Below are 19,102 nucleotides of genomic sequence, written 5' to 3'. Positions count from 1 at the left end.
TTTTTTTGAGATGGAGTCTCGCTCTGTTGCCCAGGCTACAGTGCAGTGGCATGATCTCAGCTCACCACAAGCTCCACCTCCTAGGTTCAAGCGATTCTCCTGCTTCAACCTCCTGAGTAGCTGGGACTACAGGTATGCAATACCATGCCGGCTAATTTTTTATATTTTTAGTAGAGATGGGGTTTCACTATGTTGGCCAGGCTAGTCTCGAACTCCTGACCTCATGATCCGCCCGCCTAGGCCTCCCAAAGTGCTGGGATTACAGGCATGAGCCACCGCGCCTGGCCGGCTCTGCTTTTAAGGGAAGGAAGAGGAAACCTTGGCCTTAGAAGAGCACAGAGGAACAATTGACTCTGCAGTTAAGGAGAGGAGGCTCACTGTGGATGTGGTATTTGAGCCTTGAAGGATGAGTGTGGTTTCATCAGGTAGAAAAGGCAGGGGTGGGAGAGGGAGGTGTTCCAGGCAGGGGTGATGGCGTGGGCAAAGGCTTGCTGATATTAAAGAACATAGTTCTGTGCACCTCGAGTACTGGATGCATAGGGGGCATTATGAAAGATGGGACTGAAGAAGTGAACTTGGCTTAGATCCCATGTACTAGGTCTGAGAAGTAAGATTTAGCCCAAAGTTTGCCAAAGAACTATGCTGTGATAAAGGATGATGAATTGGGGAAACAGAGAAAAAGGCAGACAGACAGACTGTAGGAAGGGAGGTGTTAGCAAATAATCATAACACAGCGTGAGGTGTGCATTAATACTATTTGTTCATTCCAAGTATTGATGGAGAAGAGAGGTAGGTCCTGGGCTGGGAGATAGCTTGGGCAAATGCATTTGGAAATGAGACATGTCAAGATGCATTATAATGGCAGCCTCTTGAAGGTTTTAAGTTGTTTCTGGTTCACTCATTTCGCAAATGAATTCATTTAGCAAAAGCACTATGGATACAGTGCTTACCTTTAGGAAGTAAGATTTAGCCCAAATGCTGCAGAAGGATCATGCTTGTGACAAAGGATGATGGACTGGGGAGAGAGAAAAAGAAACAGACAGGCAGACTATAGGAAGGAAGGCCAGTCTGGAGCTCCTTATAGTGGCTAGGAGGAGGAGTCTAGGCAGATACGACTCAATTGGCTTCATCTGCTGTTTGTCTTTCAAAATCTAGACATGTGCACCGCTCTGGCTGGCCCACTTATCCTGGGCATTGAGTTAAGTGTGGGGGCTGTGTGTTGAGAGTCCCCCTCCATTACTGGCAGGAACTCCATACCTCAGACATTGAGCCCCAGGTCTGCAGGGAGAAGACGTACTTGCAAAGTGAGCTAAAAGCAAAGCAACCTTTCACCTGGCAAGCCCTCCCGAGTCTGCACGCCTGCAGCCAGAGATGAGGGTGATGCCAGGCTGCTGCTCAGATGCTTTTCAGCCATACCCAGGCCAAGACCTAGTGACCAGGCAGCCAGAAGGAGTTCCAGGAGGCACAAGGAAGGAAGTTGGGGGATTAGGAGGCACAGAATTTAGAATGCTCTGGGGAGATGGGTGCTTTGTTGGTGCGACTGTTCATTTATTACTCCAGTGACCATGTGAGCAGTATGGCTGCACACACAGGCTCTGGAGCCAAGCTGCCTGGGCTCACATTTGGTCTCTGTGCTTTGGAAAATTTCATAAACTTTCTCTACCAGTTTCCCTTATTACCCGTGAGATTGATGTGAGGATTAACCTAGCATGTAGTAAATATCCTATAAATATTATTATTCAACAGTGTACTTCTTTGCCAGGAACAAAATTCCCCTATTCCTCTTTAAATGTACTCCAGTCTGTCTCCTGGGAAAGATTCTTGTGAGCTCCCTGGGGACAGGGACCATATTTTATTTGTCTCACTATATCCATAGTGGTTTTTGCTAAACGAATTCATTTGCTAAATGAATGAACCAGGAACAATTTAAGACCTTCAAGAGGCTGCCATTATAATGGATCTTGACATCTCTCTCCTTTCCACATGCCTTTGTCCAAGCTGTTTCCTAACCCAGTATTTCACTATCCCTCTTCTCCATCAATATTTGGAATGAGCAAATACCATTAGTGCATACCTCACATGGTATTATAATTATTTGCGAATGCGTCTGTCTCCTCCATGACTCTGAGATCCTTGAGGGATTATTCCATGTTGTACCCCAGGTGCCCCATGCAGATGTGTGCTTTGTGAACTGTTCTGTGTAGGCTACAAAGGAAAAGGCCTGGCACCTGCCCTTGGGGGCTCACCCACCCAGAGTGGACAGAGGTGTGCAGACAGAGCTACAGGGTGGGCATGAAGGGTCCATCTGCTGAACTCCTGCAGATGCAGCCCTGAGCTGGTCCCTCGTGTCAGCAGCCTGGTTCCTGGTCTCAGAGAGAACTGTGGGGTTCCCAAGCATTTGCTTTAGGAAGAATCACCTGCCCCTCCCTGGCTCTCTGCTTGAAGGTACTGTCAACCTGGGAATTTGCAAACTCTCTCTTTAATCCTTAAGAGGAAAATGTTTTGGTAAAAAGTCAATATTAGCAGATACACTTGGGTGAAATTCTTTCCCTGGAAATAAAGAATAGAGTCATTAATATCCACAGTAGAGTGACTTTAAATGCCCCCAGGGATCAGCAGGAACCAGGGCCGTGAGGAAAGGATCAGGGTGGGGAAGAGGCTCCCACTTCCCTGTGAGGAGCTGCACATGCAGTCTCACTGGAGCTTGCTGCTGCAATGCTGTTGCCTGTGGTGGTTGGTGTGGATGCTGCCTGCCAAGAGCCCTGATTCCCCAGGAAGAGAGAAAAAGTCTTTTCTCAAGACGACCCCGGTCTCATCTGCCTGTACAATTCATGGAGCCTTTGGGGAGCTGAAGTCAGGAGCTCAAGTGCCCGTGGGTTTCCTGGAGGAGGCAGGTGTGGTGAGACAGCTGACAGACAGGAGAAGGGATGCTCTGTGGAAGTGACCATCCAGGCATGGGAACCAGATGGTCCCTGGCTGTAGTCCTGATGCTGCCACTTGCTAGCTCACTTGAGCAGGTTACTCCACCTCTCTGAGACAGACTCACTGTCTGGACAATGAGTAAAATTCTACCTTTCCTCTCTTAGAGATTTGGCTTTGGGACCCAATGATATCAACTGGAAAGGACCCTGTGGGTGAAAGGTAACTTTTCAGGACAGCGACAAGCCTGTCTGCGCAGGATGAATGGGCTGTGGAGCCCTGTATATCCTAGCTCACTCTTTGAACCTCAGTTTCCACTTTTTCCCTTTTTATTTACCGGGTCTTAAATGAGTGTCGAGGGTATTCGATTCCCCCTCTCCCCGTACTTTTGTGGCCAAGCACTGAGCTGAAAAGACAATTCCTCCTAGTTCTTCAAGCCTACAACCTGCCCCCTAACCAGCTGTGAGCTGTAATACATTCTCCAGTGTCACTGTGAAGTTTGTGCCTTCACCGCCATTTTATAGATCGGGAAACAGAGGCTCCTCCAAGTAAAAGGGCTTGCCTCAGATTTCACAGCCAGTGAGTGGAAAAAGCCTCTGGGATTCAAATGTCAGAGCCCATATTTTTCCTACTTCTCCCACCTGTTATCAAATGCTGCTTCTTCCTTTAACCTACAGTTCCCTCCCTTCACCTCCAGCGTCTCAATCCTTCCCACTCTTTAAGGTTCAGTTCAGTTATGACTTCTTCTATGAGGCTCTACTCATTTTCTCAGATTTCTTCCTCCTCTAAATTTCTTTTAAAAATTATGATTTTTCTCTGACTGTAAAAGAATGCACATTATATTAGAAAATATACACAAGCATATAGAACATAAAAAATATCCCATCACCCAGAAGCTTCCAGTTTTTTCTTTATGCATTTGCATATGCATTTGTGTATACTTTTCCCCAAAATTTCTCTGATACTTTGTCCTACTTTTCTTTCGGCCCTTATAACTTCCTGACTTCGGTACCTGTCTGATTTGCCCTACCAGAGTGTAAGCCCCTGGAAGGCAGCCTCTGTGCCCTGATTCAGGCTGCCACACATATGCCGGCTCCTAGTGAGCTGGAGGGAAGGACATGTGGTTGGGGAACTTGGAGACTCATGCTTTCAGCTGTGTGCTTCGTCCCTAGAGTGCAGGCAGAGGAGGAATCGAATGCTCTCAGCACTGTTGTAAGGACCCCAGCAATCAGTGTGAGAGGGTGCCTGCCAGACATACCATTCTTTACTTTTCAGCTTAAAACAGATACAAAGCTTTGGGGAGGCTCATTGGAGGAGGCTTGGGGCTACACTGGAAAGAGAAGAACTTGGATTCACACCACGGCTTCTCCTCTTCCCAGCTCCATCACATTTGCAAACTGAGTCTCAGTTTCCTCATGTGTAAAATGGGGATAGGGTTTATAGGGTTGTAAGGATGAGATGATGAGTTGTTTGCAAACAACTTCTCATAGTGCGCAGGGAAGGCCAGCAATGAGAGCCAGTCCCTCCCTTTCTTCTTCCCAAATGATTAATATATCTGTTACCAACCTCCATTCATTATATAGCTCTGTCATGTGCTAAGCACCATGGGGGCTGGAAAAGATGTTCTTCCTGCCTTAAAATCCCACTGGGGATGAACGAATTACACAGGAGCTGATTAGAAAGGAAGGTACTCCATTATGAGGGCTAATTGAGCAGTGCAGACAATGTTGCAAACTGAGTTAGAGCAGGGAGAGCTTATTGTGTGATGGGGTCCTCAGGGATGCTACAGATGCATAAATAACCACCTCTGCTACTCTGGAAGTAGTCACATCAGGAAGACTCCAGAGATAAGCTTATCTGGTCTGTGGCCGCAGAGCTGGAATTTGTAAGCTTTGGGTTTTTATGTCCCATGTTACCAGCTTGTCTGTAAATTGTAAATTACAACAATCTGATGGTTAGGGAATGCGAAGTTTGGTTGGGTTAAGATAATAAAATGAGACCACAAAGATTAGAGAACAGGAAAAGAGGGGACTGAGGACTACATACCCATCAGAATCTCCATTCAGTCACCTGACCCTCAGCAGGAGGGGAATTTCATCAGGCTCATTTCCATCCTTAATTTCGTCCATCCTGGTTCTCCTAACAAGGGGCATTTATCAGAGCTATGGCATGGGAAATCACAGGGGTGTAATGTACCACAACATTTACGAGTATGAACTTTGGAGTCAGAACTATTTCTCCATTACTTACTGGCTGTGCGACTTTGGGCAAGTTACTTAGCCTTTCTCTGAGCCTCACTTTCTTTATCTGTAAAGTGAGGGCGAACAAAATAAACCTTCATACGGTTATTTTGAGCTTTATAAAGAGACAGTAGTGACTGAGCACAGTGGCTCACTGCCCTGTAATCCCAGCACTTTGGGAGGCCAAAGCTGGAGGATCGCTTGAGCCCAGGAGTTCGAGACCAGCCTGGGCAACATAGGGAGATTCCTGTCTCTACAAAAAAATATACAAAAATTAGTCAGGCATGGTGGTGCATGCCTGTAATCCCAGCTACCCAGGAGGCTAAGGCAGGAGGATCACTTGAGCCCAGGAGGTGGAGGTTGCAGTGAGCTGAGATCATGCCATTGTACTCCAGCCTGGGCAACGGGAGTGAAACCCTGTTTAAAAGAGAAAGGGGTGGCGGGGGAGAGAGAGAGAGAGAGAGAAAGAGAGAAAATACTACTACGGTACTTATAAAAGTTTAATAAATTTTAGCTGTTTTTAGTATTATTAAAGTAAGATCTGTGTGAAAATAAAGATTTTTTCCCCCAAATGTTCATGTCAGAAGTATATATTTCATTGGCAAGTGGCTGCTTCTGAAAGGTTGAGAGGTGTCCTAGGGGAGGGCATACAGCACTGGCAAAATTGCCATCACAATTCAAGTTACCTCACTCAGTGTTTTTTAAGTTATCATAATCCACAGTATGAAAAGCATTTGACATTATAGTTCACTATATTTATAGATTTATAAACAAGAGAAAAAATCACAAAAAAATACAGTACCACATGCAGTACACACTGATTTCATCTATCCCTTTTTTTTGTTTTCTTTTTCTTCTAATGCACTTGCCGCCTACTTATTCCAGACCCAGTGATTGGGTCCCTATCCACAGTTTAGAAAACACTATAAGAAATGATTTTGTCCTCTCACTTTCCCTATTTAAGATTTAGTTTTCCAACTATAAAATGCTCCTGACGCCCAGCCAGCCTCACTGCTGCTCCGAGTCAATGCCAGGAACGCTGATTTAGCACATGTTATTTGGAGGGTACCCATCCAGGTGCTGCGGGAGGGACAGAGACTGAGAAGGGTGCTTTCTGACCCCACAGAGGCCATTGGAAACCCTGGGAATGGGTGGGAGGATGAGAGGGGTAGGGATTCCTTCACCCCTAAGACCCAACGTGAAGGAACAGCAATGGGGCGGGAACTAACTGGTGTTGGTCTTTCCCATTTGTGTCCCAGCAGCCTTCCTGACAGCGAAACGGGAGAGGACCCCAGGTACAGCCTTGGGACTGGGTCAGAAGTGGGTCCCAACAAAGGGAAGGAGCAGAGTGGGGGCACGGGACTTGTGGGTGGGGAATGCTGAGTGTGGATTCAGGGGTGTGCAGCCTACATATTTTCAGAGACATGGGGCTAAGGCCTGCATTCTCAATGAGGGCAAAATTTGGTTCTTGGGGGCAGAAAACACTTAGACATTGCAATGCTTTGTGACTGTCCAAAGTACCAAACAGATAGCAGTGTATCTGTGGTGCTAAAATTTCATGGTGGATGGAGTCAGAGATAAATAGATTAGTGGTTGTGAGGGGCTGGTGGGAGAGAGAGGGAAGGGACTGCCGATGTGTATAGGATTTCTTTTGGGGAAGATAAAAATGTTTTGGAATTAGATAGTGGTGATAGTTATACAACCTTGTGAATGTACTTTTAGTTTCAGAGGTATTCTAAACCTCTGATTTTTTTTTTAAGTGACAGGAAAGACAGAAAAAAAATTATATCTAAAAAGGCTCTAGAAGTGACAATGGAAAAGAAAGTTGAGAAATATGGCTGTAAGAAAAGGAGATGGGTGTCCCTCAGGCCCGGCAGAAAATTCAGTCTTGTTGCTCTGTGTTCAATGTGCAAATCTAAAAAATCCGAGTGAAATAGATTGATGAGGCTCTGAGTCCCTCAAAACTTTCCCTCCCCTCCCCTCTCCCAAGAACATTTGAGACACCCTAGAGGTGGTATGAAGTCAGGATGGGAAGGTTGGCTCAGCTTTGTAAATAAGTTTAAGCCTCCGGCCTTTGCTTTCCAACACCAAAGAGGCTTCACTTTGCTGTATTTTCTCTGCCCTTTCTCCCTCTTTGTCCCCAAGTGTCAGTATGTGATGACAGGCTCAGCCTCTGTAACGGTAGTGACCGTATTTCTTGAGCCAAAAATCAGACCTCATGGCGTGTGACAAGTGTGCGTGTGTGGATGAGAACAGAGTGGCAGAATATTTGACACGGGAGCAGCTTGGGCAGTCCAGGGCACATGGCACTGCACCTGACATCTTCCCTGGCAGATCCCCCACATTCCATGGTTGTCTTCTGATGGGGCCACATGCGCTGCAGATCATGCCTGGAGCCCTTGCAGCTCTATGGCCATGGGTTCCCACCCCCAGAGTGCAGGTGCTGGTGTCAGCCTGCCTGGCCTGGCCTGGCTCTGTCCAGGGCACTCCCTGCCCCAGCTATTTGTGCAGCTGTATCAGCCTCAGACCTCAGCCTGTTCATTACAACCTGAATATAGAGGCTGGGTCTGGAGGAGCCACATAGTGGGCTTCATACTCCCTGACCTGGCAAGTTTTCCCCCCAGAGCCTGCACCAATGGCACCTCTCACCATTCTCCCTCTTAACTGGGTCCTCCAGGGCCCTCTTCACACACCCACATGGTCAGGCAGCAGAGGCTTCCCCAAGATGGCCACTCTCCACACCTCTCTATGCAGCATTTGTAGCTGTAGACTGGGTCCCGGGGATTGTAAAGGCATGCTCATGTTGGGTTAGAGGGAGCTCAGCATCTTCCTGGAGGACACGGTTCACTCCCATGAGAGCTCAGTGTGCCTTTCCTCCCCTGCTGCAGCCCAGAGCGGGAGACAGCGATCGGCTCGGATATCAGGTACCACATCCTGGGAACATTGTCCTCCAGGGTCAGCCCCCTCCAAGACGCTCTCAGGCCCAAGGGAGCCACATCACTCTGCAGGGCAGCCCCCAGGCCCCAGCCCCAGCCCCAGCCTCAGCATCTGGGGGAGGCCAAGGAGGGCCCCTGTGCTCCACCAGGTGGCTTGGGAGCTGCTGCTGTTTCTATGCATTCATTTACTCCCTTCACACAAGATCATTTTTATCTGGGATCTTTTTTTTTTTTCTTTTTGTCTTCAAAAACCACATCACACAAAATGTGGCTTCCTTGGCTCTGCTTTAAAAAAAAAAAAAAAGTTCTTCCATTTGGAGAATTACCTGCTAAGTTCAGTGACTTGAGGGCTACCCAAAGAGGGAGGAAGCCGAAAGTTCAGTGTTCCCTTGGTTTGGTCATACTTTTGGGCTCCTCCCTGACTAAGGAACAACAGACTGCAGGGCTGGGGCAGGCTGGGTGTAGGGCAGGGAGGGGATGAGGTCCTGCTGCCCCAGTCAGCTAAGACCCAGACCTCTCAAACCTGCCTGGGGAAAGGCAAGGCCACCAGAGGCCACGCTAAGCAGATTTCTACCAGCTGCACCTCCCCATCCCCTTGCCCCCGTCTGAGCAATCAGCTTGACAACTACCTCTGAGAACAAGACCCTGAGAATGCCTCCCGCACCCCTACTCCCACCCTGCTTCTTCCAGGAAGAGAGGCCCTGTGGCCTATGCGTCTCAGAAACCATGGCTGCTAAATGCCACTGTGGAGGAGAACATCATCTTTGAGAGTCCCTTCAACAAACAACGGTAAAAGCCTGTTGCAGGGAGGCAGGATGGGGGAAGGGAGGAACTGTCTCTGGCCAGCCTACCCCAGTTCCGGGCCCCTCCATCGATCACCCACACCCAGCCATCTCACTCACCAGGCGCTTATCTGCACTCCAGCCTCTCCATATGGTGCACCTGGAGAGGGGCCAGGTGTGCCTGAGCATCGGGACAATCCAGCTCCCGGAGGGAAGAGGGCAGGTGCGGAGGGAAGGGAGAGAGGCCTGCTGCCTTTTCTCTAGCTGGTGGGAGGGCTAGCCAGCTCTCTCTGTGAGTCTCCATTCGCCTGGCTTCTGCACCATTTTCCCTCCAATGATAATAGTTAGGGCTAGCATCGATTGAGCTCTTATCACATACCAGGCCCAGTGCCGAGCTCTTTGTACACGGAATTTCCTCTCATGCTTACAACAACCTCAGTAGGTAGGTACTATTATTATTCCCACTCTACAGATGAAGAACCAAGTCTCAGAAAGGTTAGGTAACTTACCCAAGGCCACCCAGCCAGTAAGTGACCAAGATGGGTCTCAAATCCAAAGCTGCCTAACACCTAAATACATGTTTTTCACCAAGATACTCTGATGCCTCCATGAACTCTGGCTGGCACCTGCCCAGGCCAAGGGCTGGCTGGGGAAGTATGAGAGGAACAAGATGGGCAAATATTTGACCAGCCATCATCATTACTGCCTAAACCAACCAGCAGTGATTTTCCCTAGCAGTGCCCCAAGCATGGGCTCCGGCTGCAGCTTTTCCCGCTGCATAGAGACCATGAGTGCCTTTTCATCACTTACTCTGCATGTTTGCTCCCAACCAATTCCATCCTTCTAGTATTTAACCTGCTCAAACGCTGTGTGAAGTGCTGACCTCAGCTCTTTTCAAGCTCACATGGTGTTTGCTTGCACCCAAGCGGGAGGCCCGTTAAAGCCATTGCTTACCCTGGGCACAGCTACCCAGAGACTAATGACCCTCTGCAAGTGCTCAGGCCAACTCCGACCAGGCTGACCAGGTGCATCCCCTGCCTCTACCCATGCCAGGTACAAGATGGTCATTGAGGCCTGCTCTCTGCAGCCAGACATCGACATCCTGCCCCATGGAGACCAGACCCAGATTGGGGAACGGGTTAGTAGCAGCCTCTGAGGGGTTTTTTCAAAGCCAGGACCCCCAACCTATCATGCCCTGAGACACTACTCGGGAGACTGGGTAACTAGGAAATAGGAGACGTTGAAGGCTGAAGAGTTGCCTGCAGTGAGGTCAAACATGATGTCCTTGATGATGTCCTTTGACAGGTTTTCAGTCCTGCTTGGAGGGCAAGGTCAGCTTAGCGCCCTCCCAGGCTGGGATCTTCTTCATTTGTGCCCCAGGTATATACTGAGAGCCCACGCAGCACTGTGCTCAGCCTGGGTGGTATTGTTCCTGTTCATCCTCTGGATGAGGTCCCCTCCACAAGCTTAGAGGAATAGAATTCTCCTGTGACTGTCCTCCCTTTGTGTGATTTAAATCCCTACTGCCTCTGTCTTTGTTTGCATTGGTCAGATGGTCCCTAGCACCAACAGGATGAATCTTTAAAGACTTGGGGCTCACGCTCCCCTTTTCCAATTGAATTCAGTAAACACGCAAGTTCCTTCTCTCTGCAAGGCGAGAAGCGGGCAAAGATGTGGATAGAGCCAGGCCTCCGTCCCAAAGAGCTCACAGTCCAGTAGGGGCCAGGACAGTGTCCCCTGAATGGCTGAGGGCATGATCTGTTCCTCCTCTTTGGTGACAGGGCATCAACCTGTCTGGTGGTCAGCGCCAGCGGATCAGTGTGGCCCGAGCCCTCTACCAGCATGCCAACGTCGTCTTCTTGGTGAGTGCACCAGCTGGCAGTTCCCCTGGGGTCGTGGCGTCTGGCTGCCTCCTAGGCCTAACTGCCCGCCTCCACCTCCCCCCGACCGCACCATCATCCAACAATCTCCCTCTCCAGGAGTAAACCCCCCCTGCCAGATATATTGCCTAATTATCCTAGTGATAGGGAAACTGAGGCAGGCAAGGATAGCACGAATGACCCATTGCAGACCTCAGATTGAGCTCTGCAGTAGCCAACGAGGAGAGGCAAGCTGTAGTTACAGGCGGCCTGTCTGTGGGACAGCCCAACCCCTCAACACTTATGAAGCCCAACTATAAGAATGGCTGATACACGGAACGTGTGCTGCCACTTCCCATCTTATGCCCAGGACGGACTTTGCTAATTGTTCACAGCATTATTTCCCATAGACCTTAACTCATCCTCAGAATCCTCCTCACCACAGCACTCCAGGTAACCACTAGCTATCAAACATGAGATAAAACTTATTCGCTATCTTTACGCTACTTCGTGTCAAGCTCTATTGTGTCAGGTTTCTTGACTGACACTGAAGAATTCTAAGACCCAGTCCTTGGCCTCGAAGATTTAGAATCTGATAAGAGAGACAGAGCTCACCCAGTTCAAGAGGTCCAGCCCAGTTCAAAACCAAACTGTGCGGCCTGAACTATGAGGGGAACTCGTCCAGGGAATCAGCTGTGAGGGCTGGAGTAATCAGGGAGGGCTTCCTGGAGGAGAGCCTCAAAGGGAAAGCTGATTAAACGGAAGGAAAGAGGGAGGCCATTTGCACAGGGAGTTGGAAGAAGGAAGCCCAAGTCTCTGATTCCAGCTTTATTTCCTCCCCTCTCCCTACACCACACGCACAAGCACTCCTTTACTAAAGACACTTCACAGTGGGAAGATTCTTAGTGTCCGTTACCATCTGACACATGCACAGCATTTTACAAAGCATTGATGTATTCGCGATCTCTTGTGAGATTTAAACAACCCTGCTGGAGAAAAATGAGGCGGACATTTTATTTCAGCAAATGTTGATGAAGCGTCTACTCTGTGCCAGCCACAAGCACAAGAAGTCTCAGTTCTTGGGAGTGCCATAGTCAGCAATGGACAAACAACGATCAGATCTGGCTTCGCGCCAGTGTCACGGGAAGAGAGAGGAAGGAAGGGCAGGCATGGGGGTCAGGACAGGACGCGGAGGAGCTGGTACTTAGGTGAGCGAAGGATGGGTAGGCGTTCACAAGGCAGACAAAAAGCAGAACAGTGCTCCAGGCAGAGGAGCAGCTCAGGAGAGGGCCCAGACGGCAGGCTTCCTGGGAACCTGGAATGCAGAGTGCCGAGAAAGCACAGATGGCACACGAGTCTAGAAGGGAAAGTGAGAGGTTATAAAGCACTTGGAACACCAGCCCACAGGGTTTGACTTTAGAGATGATGGGGAGCTGTTGAAGGTCTAGGAGTCAGGCAGTGAAGTGATTAGATCCGTTTGAGAGTAATATCTGACAACTGCCCCATTTTAAGGTGAGGTAACCAAGGCCCAGAGAAGTTGGGTGAGTTGTCCAAAGCCACACAGCTAACTAACTTCAGTCCCTAGAACAAAGTTGATAGAACTCTAATGGATTTTATACTCATTGTCACCCCTCCCCGCCATACCTGTTCCTGCCCTCTACTCTCCTTCTCTCCCCTCTGCCCAGGATGACCCCTTCTCAGCTCTGGATATCCATCTGAGTGACCACTTGATGCAGGCCGGCATCCTTGAGCTTCTCCGGGGAGACAAGAGGACAGTAGTCCTAGTGACCCACAAGCTACAGTACCTGCCCCATGCAGACTGGGTGAGGGGGAACAAGGGGGTCAGGCTACAGGGGGCAGGGCTGGGGAGGCTGTCAAGCATCTTGGCAGGAACCAATCAGTTGTCTTGGTAGCAATTGCTGAGGGCCACAAAGCATAAGAGACCAGCACTGGATGACTTTATGCATGCTGGGCATCTCAGGGAGACCCTGTACAGGCCAGGGGTTTGGTGTCACCCAGACCCACAGGCACTCCCCATCCTGGCCTGGGCCCCCATGGTACACTCAAGGTTGGCACCAAGAAGTCTCAGGAATAATCACGTGCTCACTTCTCACCTTCTGATTCCTGCCCTTTTGATGACCCATCCCCCCGGCCACTGGGAGTGCCCATTTGGATGGAAAAGCCGTCTTCCCACCCTATGACCTTCCCGGGGTGGATAGATGCACCACCCTGGGAATCATATGGGAAATATGGAACCAAACAATAGCAGTAGTAATAGAAACTTCAGGCTGGGCGCAGTGGCTCACACCTATATCCAGCACTTTGGGAGGCCAAAGCAAGAGGTTCACTTGAGCCCAGGAGTTTAAGGCTGCGGTGAACCATGATTACGCCACTGTACTCCACTGCAGCCTGAGCAACGGAGCGAGACCTTGTCTCTGAAAACTTGAAAACAAAAAAAAAAAGAAAGAAAGAAAGAAAGAAGAAAAAGAAAAAAAGAAAGAAAGAAACTTCAATATTATCAATAGAGTCCAATGTTGTAAAACTCCTCATTAACTAAATTCCCATACTCATCAGTAGGTAGAAAATAATTACTTTTTGATTTATTAGAAAGCATTTAATTTTTAAGAGGGAGATCATGTGACTTTTGAAATCTAGGTCCTGCCTACACCTATATAAATTTTCCTCTGAACATTTGCCAAAATTGAGGCCCTCTCTGAGCTTCAGGCCCGTGCCGAATGGCTCTGCTTATTTTCCCCAAGATAAATCTTCCTTCCACGTATAACGAGACCCCTCCAGTATAAAAAAGAACCAAAATCACCCAAAGAAAAAAGACCCAAAGAAAAGACCCGAAGACCCAAAGATTTAAATATATATACAGATACAGAAGGTTTGTTTCTGAGTTTCTATAGTGACCCTGGCAATACCTTGTAGTTCAGGACAATCCTGAGGAACACGGAAGTGCTAGGTTCCTTGAGGAATCAGTGACCAGGACTCTCGAGCCCCTTGAATCCCAGCATAGGATGGGAGGGGGTGAGGGCAGCAGGGGTGGGGGTCTGAATTAATGGCAGGTCTACGTGATGGTGTCATCGAGTGTTCCAAATAAAAAGTTTTATTGAGCCGGGTGCGGTGGCTCATACCTGTAATTCCAGCACCTTGTGAGGCCAAGGTAGGTGGAATGCTTACGCCCAGGAGTTCGAGATCAGCTTGGCATAACATGGTAAAACCCTGTCCCTACAAAAAAAAAAAAAAAAATCAAAAAATTAGCCAAGTATGGTGGCGTGCACCTGTGGTCCCAGCTACTCAGGAAGCTGAGGCAGGAGGATGGCTTGAGCCAGGAAGCAGAGATTGCAGTGAGCTGAGATGGTGTCACTGCACCCCAGCCTGGGCAACAGAGTGAGACCCTGTCTAAAAAAAAAAAAAAAAAAAAAGATTTATTGATTCCAAAGAGGCATGGCCACACACACTTAGACCAGCAGCTGCTTTGCTAAGCCCTGAGGCTGCCAGACCCCCCGTCAAGAGGAGCTAAGGGTAGTGTACAATGAGCCCGCATAGAGTATGACAGCTGCTGCCATGCGTGGAGTCCTTGTGGGTAATAAGCCTGCCTGAGCAGGATGCACTAATTTGCTCTGCAAACCCAGCCATTGAGAATTGCCCCTCAGATGTACCGAACTCTAGGTCCTAGGAGTATGTTGGTGGGTCTAGGTTATCAATACCAGCCCACTTGCAGTGGACGAGCTGGAGGCCATTTGTAGTGAGGAAAGAGATGTGTCCACCTCCATCTTGGACTCCACATTTTAGGGATGTGACCACCATTCCTCCCCAGCCAGCCCCCAAACTAGGTTTGTTTCTGCCTTTCCAGATCATTGCCATGAAGGATGGCACCATCCAGAGGGAGGGTACCCTCAAGGACTTCCAGAGGTCTGAGTGCCAACTCTTTGAGCACTGGAAGACCCTCATGAACCGGCAGGACCAAGAGCTGGAGAAGGTGGGTATATCCAGGAGTGGCCAAGCAGCCACCCCTGGATGCGAAGGTTCTGCTAGAATCGGAACTCATAAAGGTCTTCCTGTCCATACTGCCCCAGGAAGCCCCCTAAAGGGCAGATGTGGGAGCTGGGCATGAACTTGCTCCTACCAGAGAAGAGACAGTACCTGTGCCAGGTACCCAGGGCAGAATCAGGTGGGCATCTTTGCCTTATCCTGAGATAGTCAGATACTATTTAGTTGCAAAGTTTCAGAAAATCAACTCAAACTGGCAAAGAAAACTGAGCAAAGAAAACAAGAGGGAGTTAAGGATTTTTTGATCCATGAAATAAAAAAGTCCAGGTGTGTCATAGCTTTAAGTGTGCTGGAGCCAGGTCGTCAGTGTCATCAGAAATCTGTTTCTCCCACCTCTTGGCTCTGCTGCCCTCAAATTGGCTCCATTCTCATGGTATCAGTGAGGGCCAGCAGCAGTCTTAGGTTTACATTCTCCCAGCTCAACAACTCTGCCAGAAAACACCTTTTTCACCATAGTTCAGCAAAAGTTCCAGGGCTAAGTCTCATTTGTCCAATTTGCTCATGGGCCCACCCCTGAACAAATCACTGTGGCCAGGGATGTGGAATATGAGGATTGGCCTGTCCTGGGTCATGTGCCCACTTTGGGAGCCAGACCCACCTGAATCACAGAGACTAAAAATAGGGGAAGAGTGGTTCCCCACAGGGATATGGGGGTGCTATTATCTCATGAAGGGGAAGGACTAAATCCTGGCAAGATGAATGTGTGTCTGTCTGCTCCTCCCTCAGGCAGGGACAATGTGGAAACCTGACATTGGTCATCACTAGGGTAGTTATCCCTTAACTTCCCCTTCCCCCACCAACCATATACCCTGAAGACATTGGCCAGGCCACATCTGTCTTATAGGAGACTGTCACAGAGAGAAAAGCCACAGAGCCACCCCAGGGTCTATCTCGTACCATGTCCTCGAGGGATGGCCTTCTGCAGGATGAGGAAGAGGAGGAAGGTACAGGCGATGGGACTGGGAGTGAAATTATGGCCTGAGGTCTGATCAGCCACAGAGAGGCTAAGGTTTGGGGTTCTGGGTGTGGTGCAGTAGTGTGCCTTTGATTAAGTGGCTTCCCTCTGTGTGCCTCCGTTGTCCCCTCTGTAAGTGGGGATAAAATGCCCCCTGATTCACCCTCAGAGGGATGGAAATGTGTAGCCACAGAGTGGGTTCTTGCGGCCTGCAGAGGAGGCAGCTGAGAGCGATGAGGACGACAACTTGTCGTCTGTGCTGCACCAGCGTGCCGAGATCCCATGGCGAGCCTGCGCAAAGTACCTGTCCTCTGCCGGCATCCTGCTCCTGTCGCTGCTGGTCTTCTCACAGCTGCTCAAGCACATGGTCCTGGTGGCCATTGACTACTGGCTGGCCAAGTGGACCGACAGCGCCCTGACCCTGACCCCTGCAGCCAGGAACTGCTCCCTCAGCCAGGTGTGACCGGTGGCCCGTGGCAGAGGCTGGGAGCGGGGGTGGGGGAAGGGCTGAGCCCATGGGCACCCCAGAACCCCAGCTCACTCTCTGCCTGTGAAGGAGTGCTCCCTCGACCAGACTGTCTACGCCATGGTGTTCACGGTGCTCTGCAGCCTGGGCATCGTGCTGTGCCTCGTCACATCTGTCACTGTGGAGTGGACAGGGCTGAAGGTGGCCAAGAGGCTGCACCGCAGCCTGCTGAACCGGATCATCCTAGCCCCTATGAGGTACCCCTCTCCCCTGGCCAGGCTGAGGCTGTGAGCAAGTCACTGTTCTCTGAGCCTTAGTCTTCCCATCTATAAAATGGGGATATACAACCTCTGTCACAAGCTTGTGGAGGTGACTCAAGGAGACAGTGTGTGTTAAAGTGCCCTCCTTGTGCAAGAAGCAGGGAGAAACTGGCATTTACTCAGCCAGATACTGTGATAGGCATTGTGTGTGGTTAGCTCATCTAATTGTCACCATGGCCCTTTAAAGAGAGTGTCTGCACATCCAGGTAAAGATTGGTTTCTCCTCCCTAAGCAGGTGTAATTTGCCCATCCCCACCCATGAGTTCAGCTCCCTACCCTCCCCTCCCTCTCTCTCCCTCAGCCAGCCTCAGGTTTTGACACTAGGGGAACAGGTAGCTGTTCTATTAATAATTTCCTGTAATGGGATGGATAAAAATCTCAAAGTCCACTTGATGTCAAAGAGGTTTAAAGTTGTCACTGCCCAATTGGCTGGCCAACTTGGTTTAAAAACACAACAGGCCAACAGGTTTTCTGGCCCCTTGTCAAGGCTAGACCTCACTGTCTAACTGCTCTTTTCACTTTCCAGCCTCATGAGTTTTTCGTGGCCCACAGATATGGCCGCCGAGTTTATTGACTCTGTTTGCCCCAGCTCTGTAATTCTGAAACTCCCTGGTTGGGGTTGGGCCGACTCTGGGTCAGCCAGCCAGCAGGCTGTCCCCAGGGCCCTGTTCCCCTTGGCAGGTTGTCCCTCTGGAGAGGACTCTGTGTCCCAGGAGGACAGCTGCTGAGTCAGGCCAAGCTGGAAGCTGAGAAAGGCGGCAGTAGTCAGATGGGCTTGAGAACCTGAGAGGCTAATGAAAGGCCAGCGCCCCTTTGGGCAGCTGCAGGAATTCACAGGGATACAGGCCAGATGTCTACAAATTGGCAGAGGACGCCAGACCCATGAATGACTCCAAAGACACTTACATGAAATAAGTAACTATCTCGTGCAGTAAACAGGAAGTAAATCAACGGACAAATGAGTAACTCTTCCTCTGACTGCCTCTTAGGTTTTTTGAGACCACGCCCCTTGGGAGCATCCTGAACAGATTTTCATCCGACTGTAACACCATTGACCAGGTACAGAGTACGGTGCCACACTTTCTCCCTGTCCAGAGACACCCTGGACCCCTGGGGGATTCTCCTGTCTGAGGCTGGGTTCCCCAGATCAGGTGATCACAGCCCTCCGGGAGGAAGCCAGTGTCTCTGATCTGATTATAATGCTGCCTCAGGGCTGGGGCCTCCCCGGTGGGAGCCTCATAATAAGGCTGAGGGAAACCAGATCCCTTTATCTTCCACCAGAGATCCCACTGGCTCTCTCTAGTCAAGTTCCAGCATATTCTGAACCAAGGTCGCTGACTGTATGGAGAATATTCATTTTTGATTCAGCCTGTGTTCTTTATTTACCATCGTACTAGATGGTGTGAAAACAAAATCTTGATTCCTGCCTCAGGGAGTCTACCTTGTAGCTGGAAAGATAAGATGTGTGTCTATAATAAAGTGAGAGCAAGTCCAGGCTCAGTGCCTCACTCCTGTAACCCCAACACTTTGGTAGGCAGAGGCAGGTGGATCACTTGAGGCCAGGTGTTCAAGACCAGCCTGGCCAACATGATGAAATCCCTTCTCTACTAAAAACACAAAAATATTAGTCAGGTGTGTTGGCAGACGCCTGTAATCCCAACTACTTGGGAAGCTGAGGCAGGAGAATAATTTGAACCTGAGAGGCAGAGGCTGCAGTGAGCTGAGATTACGCTGCTACATCTAGTCTGGGCAACAGTGAGACTTGGTCTCAGAAAAATAAAGGATCAAAAAATAAAGTCAGAGCAAAACATGGCGGCCGGTAGCACTCTTAAACACAGTTAATACCAAAACTCACCTCACTCTCTCCCCCTCGTCTCCCTCAGCACATCCCATCCACGCTGGAGTGCCTGAGCCGCTCCACCCTGCTCTGTGTCTCAGCCCTGGCCGTCATCTCCTATGTCACACCTGTGTTCCTCGTGGCCCTCTTGCCCCTGGCCATCGTGTGCTACTTCATCCAGAAGTACTTCCGGGTGGCATCCAGGTGATGGCCTCAGGGTTGATGGGTGGGAGGTGCTTTGCAATGTGCAGTTTGCTAGACTCATCGTTATAAAAGTAGTAGGGTCATGTTCCCTCCAAAAAATAAAAGCAAAAAAACAGAAATGAAGGAAATAGAAATATCCACATTTTATTCCACTACCCTAGTATAACAGTCTGCCAACACACTCACACACTGAGGTTGACATCTGGATTATTTCCTTGGGAGATATAGTCAGGACTGGAATTGCTAGGTCATGATAAATGCACATCTTATGCCCTTCATTCATTTTGCCAACGTGCTTCCCAGGAAGGTTGCATCATTCTAGTGGTCAGGCTGATTGCCAATGCATGAAATCGGAGGGCACCTGATTGAAGCACTGTTACAATTACATCTCCCAGCACATGTGAGTCCAGAGTGTAGCTGTAAGCCTTGACTTGAGGGAGCCTCTCACAGCCATTCTCATGGATCACATTTGCCCTCATGAGCTTTGGATCCATTCACATGTCTTTCCTCATCAAAATTTTCTAAGAA

General features: G+C 49.4%; 1 protein-coding gene across 1 annotated transcript in view; it reads left to right on the top strand.

Moving 5' to 3' along the window:
• Nucleotides 1-19,102, top strand: part of ABCC8 (ATP-binding cassette, sub-family C (CFTR/MRP), member 8) — a gene marked incomplete at its 5' end in the record, with an annotated part of 84,039 nt that overhangs the window by 53,907 nt on the left and 11,030 nt on the right. The window contains 12 exons of the mRNA XM_011937523.1: nucleotides 6,419-6,454; nucleotides 8,048-8,083; nucleotides 8,786-8,884; nucleotides 9,931-10,015; nucleotides 10,659-10,739; nucleotides 12,422-12,559; nucleotides 14,596-14,721; nucleotides 15,637-15,736; nucleotides 15,963-16,204; nucleotides 16,304-16,470; nucleotides 17,523-17,592; nucleotides 18,417-18,574. Of these exons, the coding sequence (XP_011792913.1) occupies nucleotides 6,419-6,454; nucleotides 8,048-8,083; nucleotides 8,786-8,884; nucleotides 9,931-10,015; nucleotides 10,659-10,739; nucleotides 12,422-12,559; nucleotides 14,596-14,721; nucleotides 15,637-15,736; nucleotides 15,963-16,204; nucleotides 16,304-16,470; nucleotides 17,523-17,592; nucleotides 18,417-18,574 (1,338 nt within the window). The remainder of the gene's footprint in view (nucleotides 1-6,418; nucleotides 6,455-8,047; nucleotides 8,084-8,785; nucleotides 8,885-9,930; nucleotides 10,016-10,658; nucleotides 10,740-12,421; nucleotides 12,560-14,595; nucleotides 14,722-15,636; nucleotides 15,737-15,962; nucleotides 16,205-16,303; nucleotides 16,471-17,522; nucleotides 17,593-18,416; nucleotides 18,575-19,102) is intronic.

Source organism: Colobus angolensis, unplaced genomic scaffold, assembly GCF_000951035.1.
Source record: "Colobus angolensis palliatus isolate OR3802 unplaced genomic scaffold, Cang.pa_1.0 Scaffold164, whole genome shotgun sequence".
Taxonomy (NCBI): Eukaryota; Metazoa; Chordata; class Mammalia; order Primates; family Cercopithecidae; genus Colobus; species Colobus angolensis.
The sequence above is the reverse complement of the archived record's forward strand: the minus strand, read 5'-3'. Positions and strand labels throughout refer to the sequence as shown.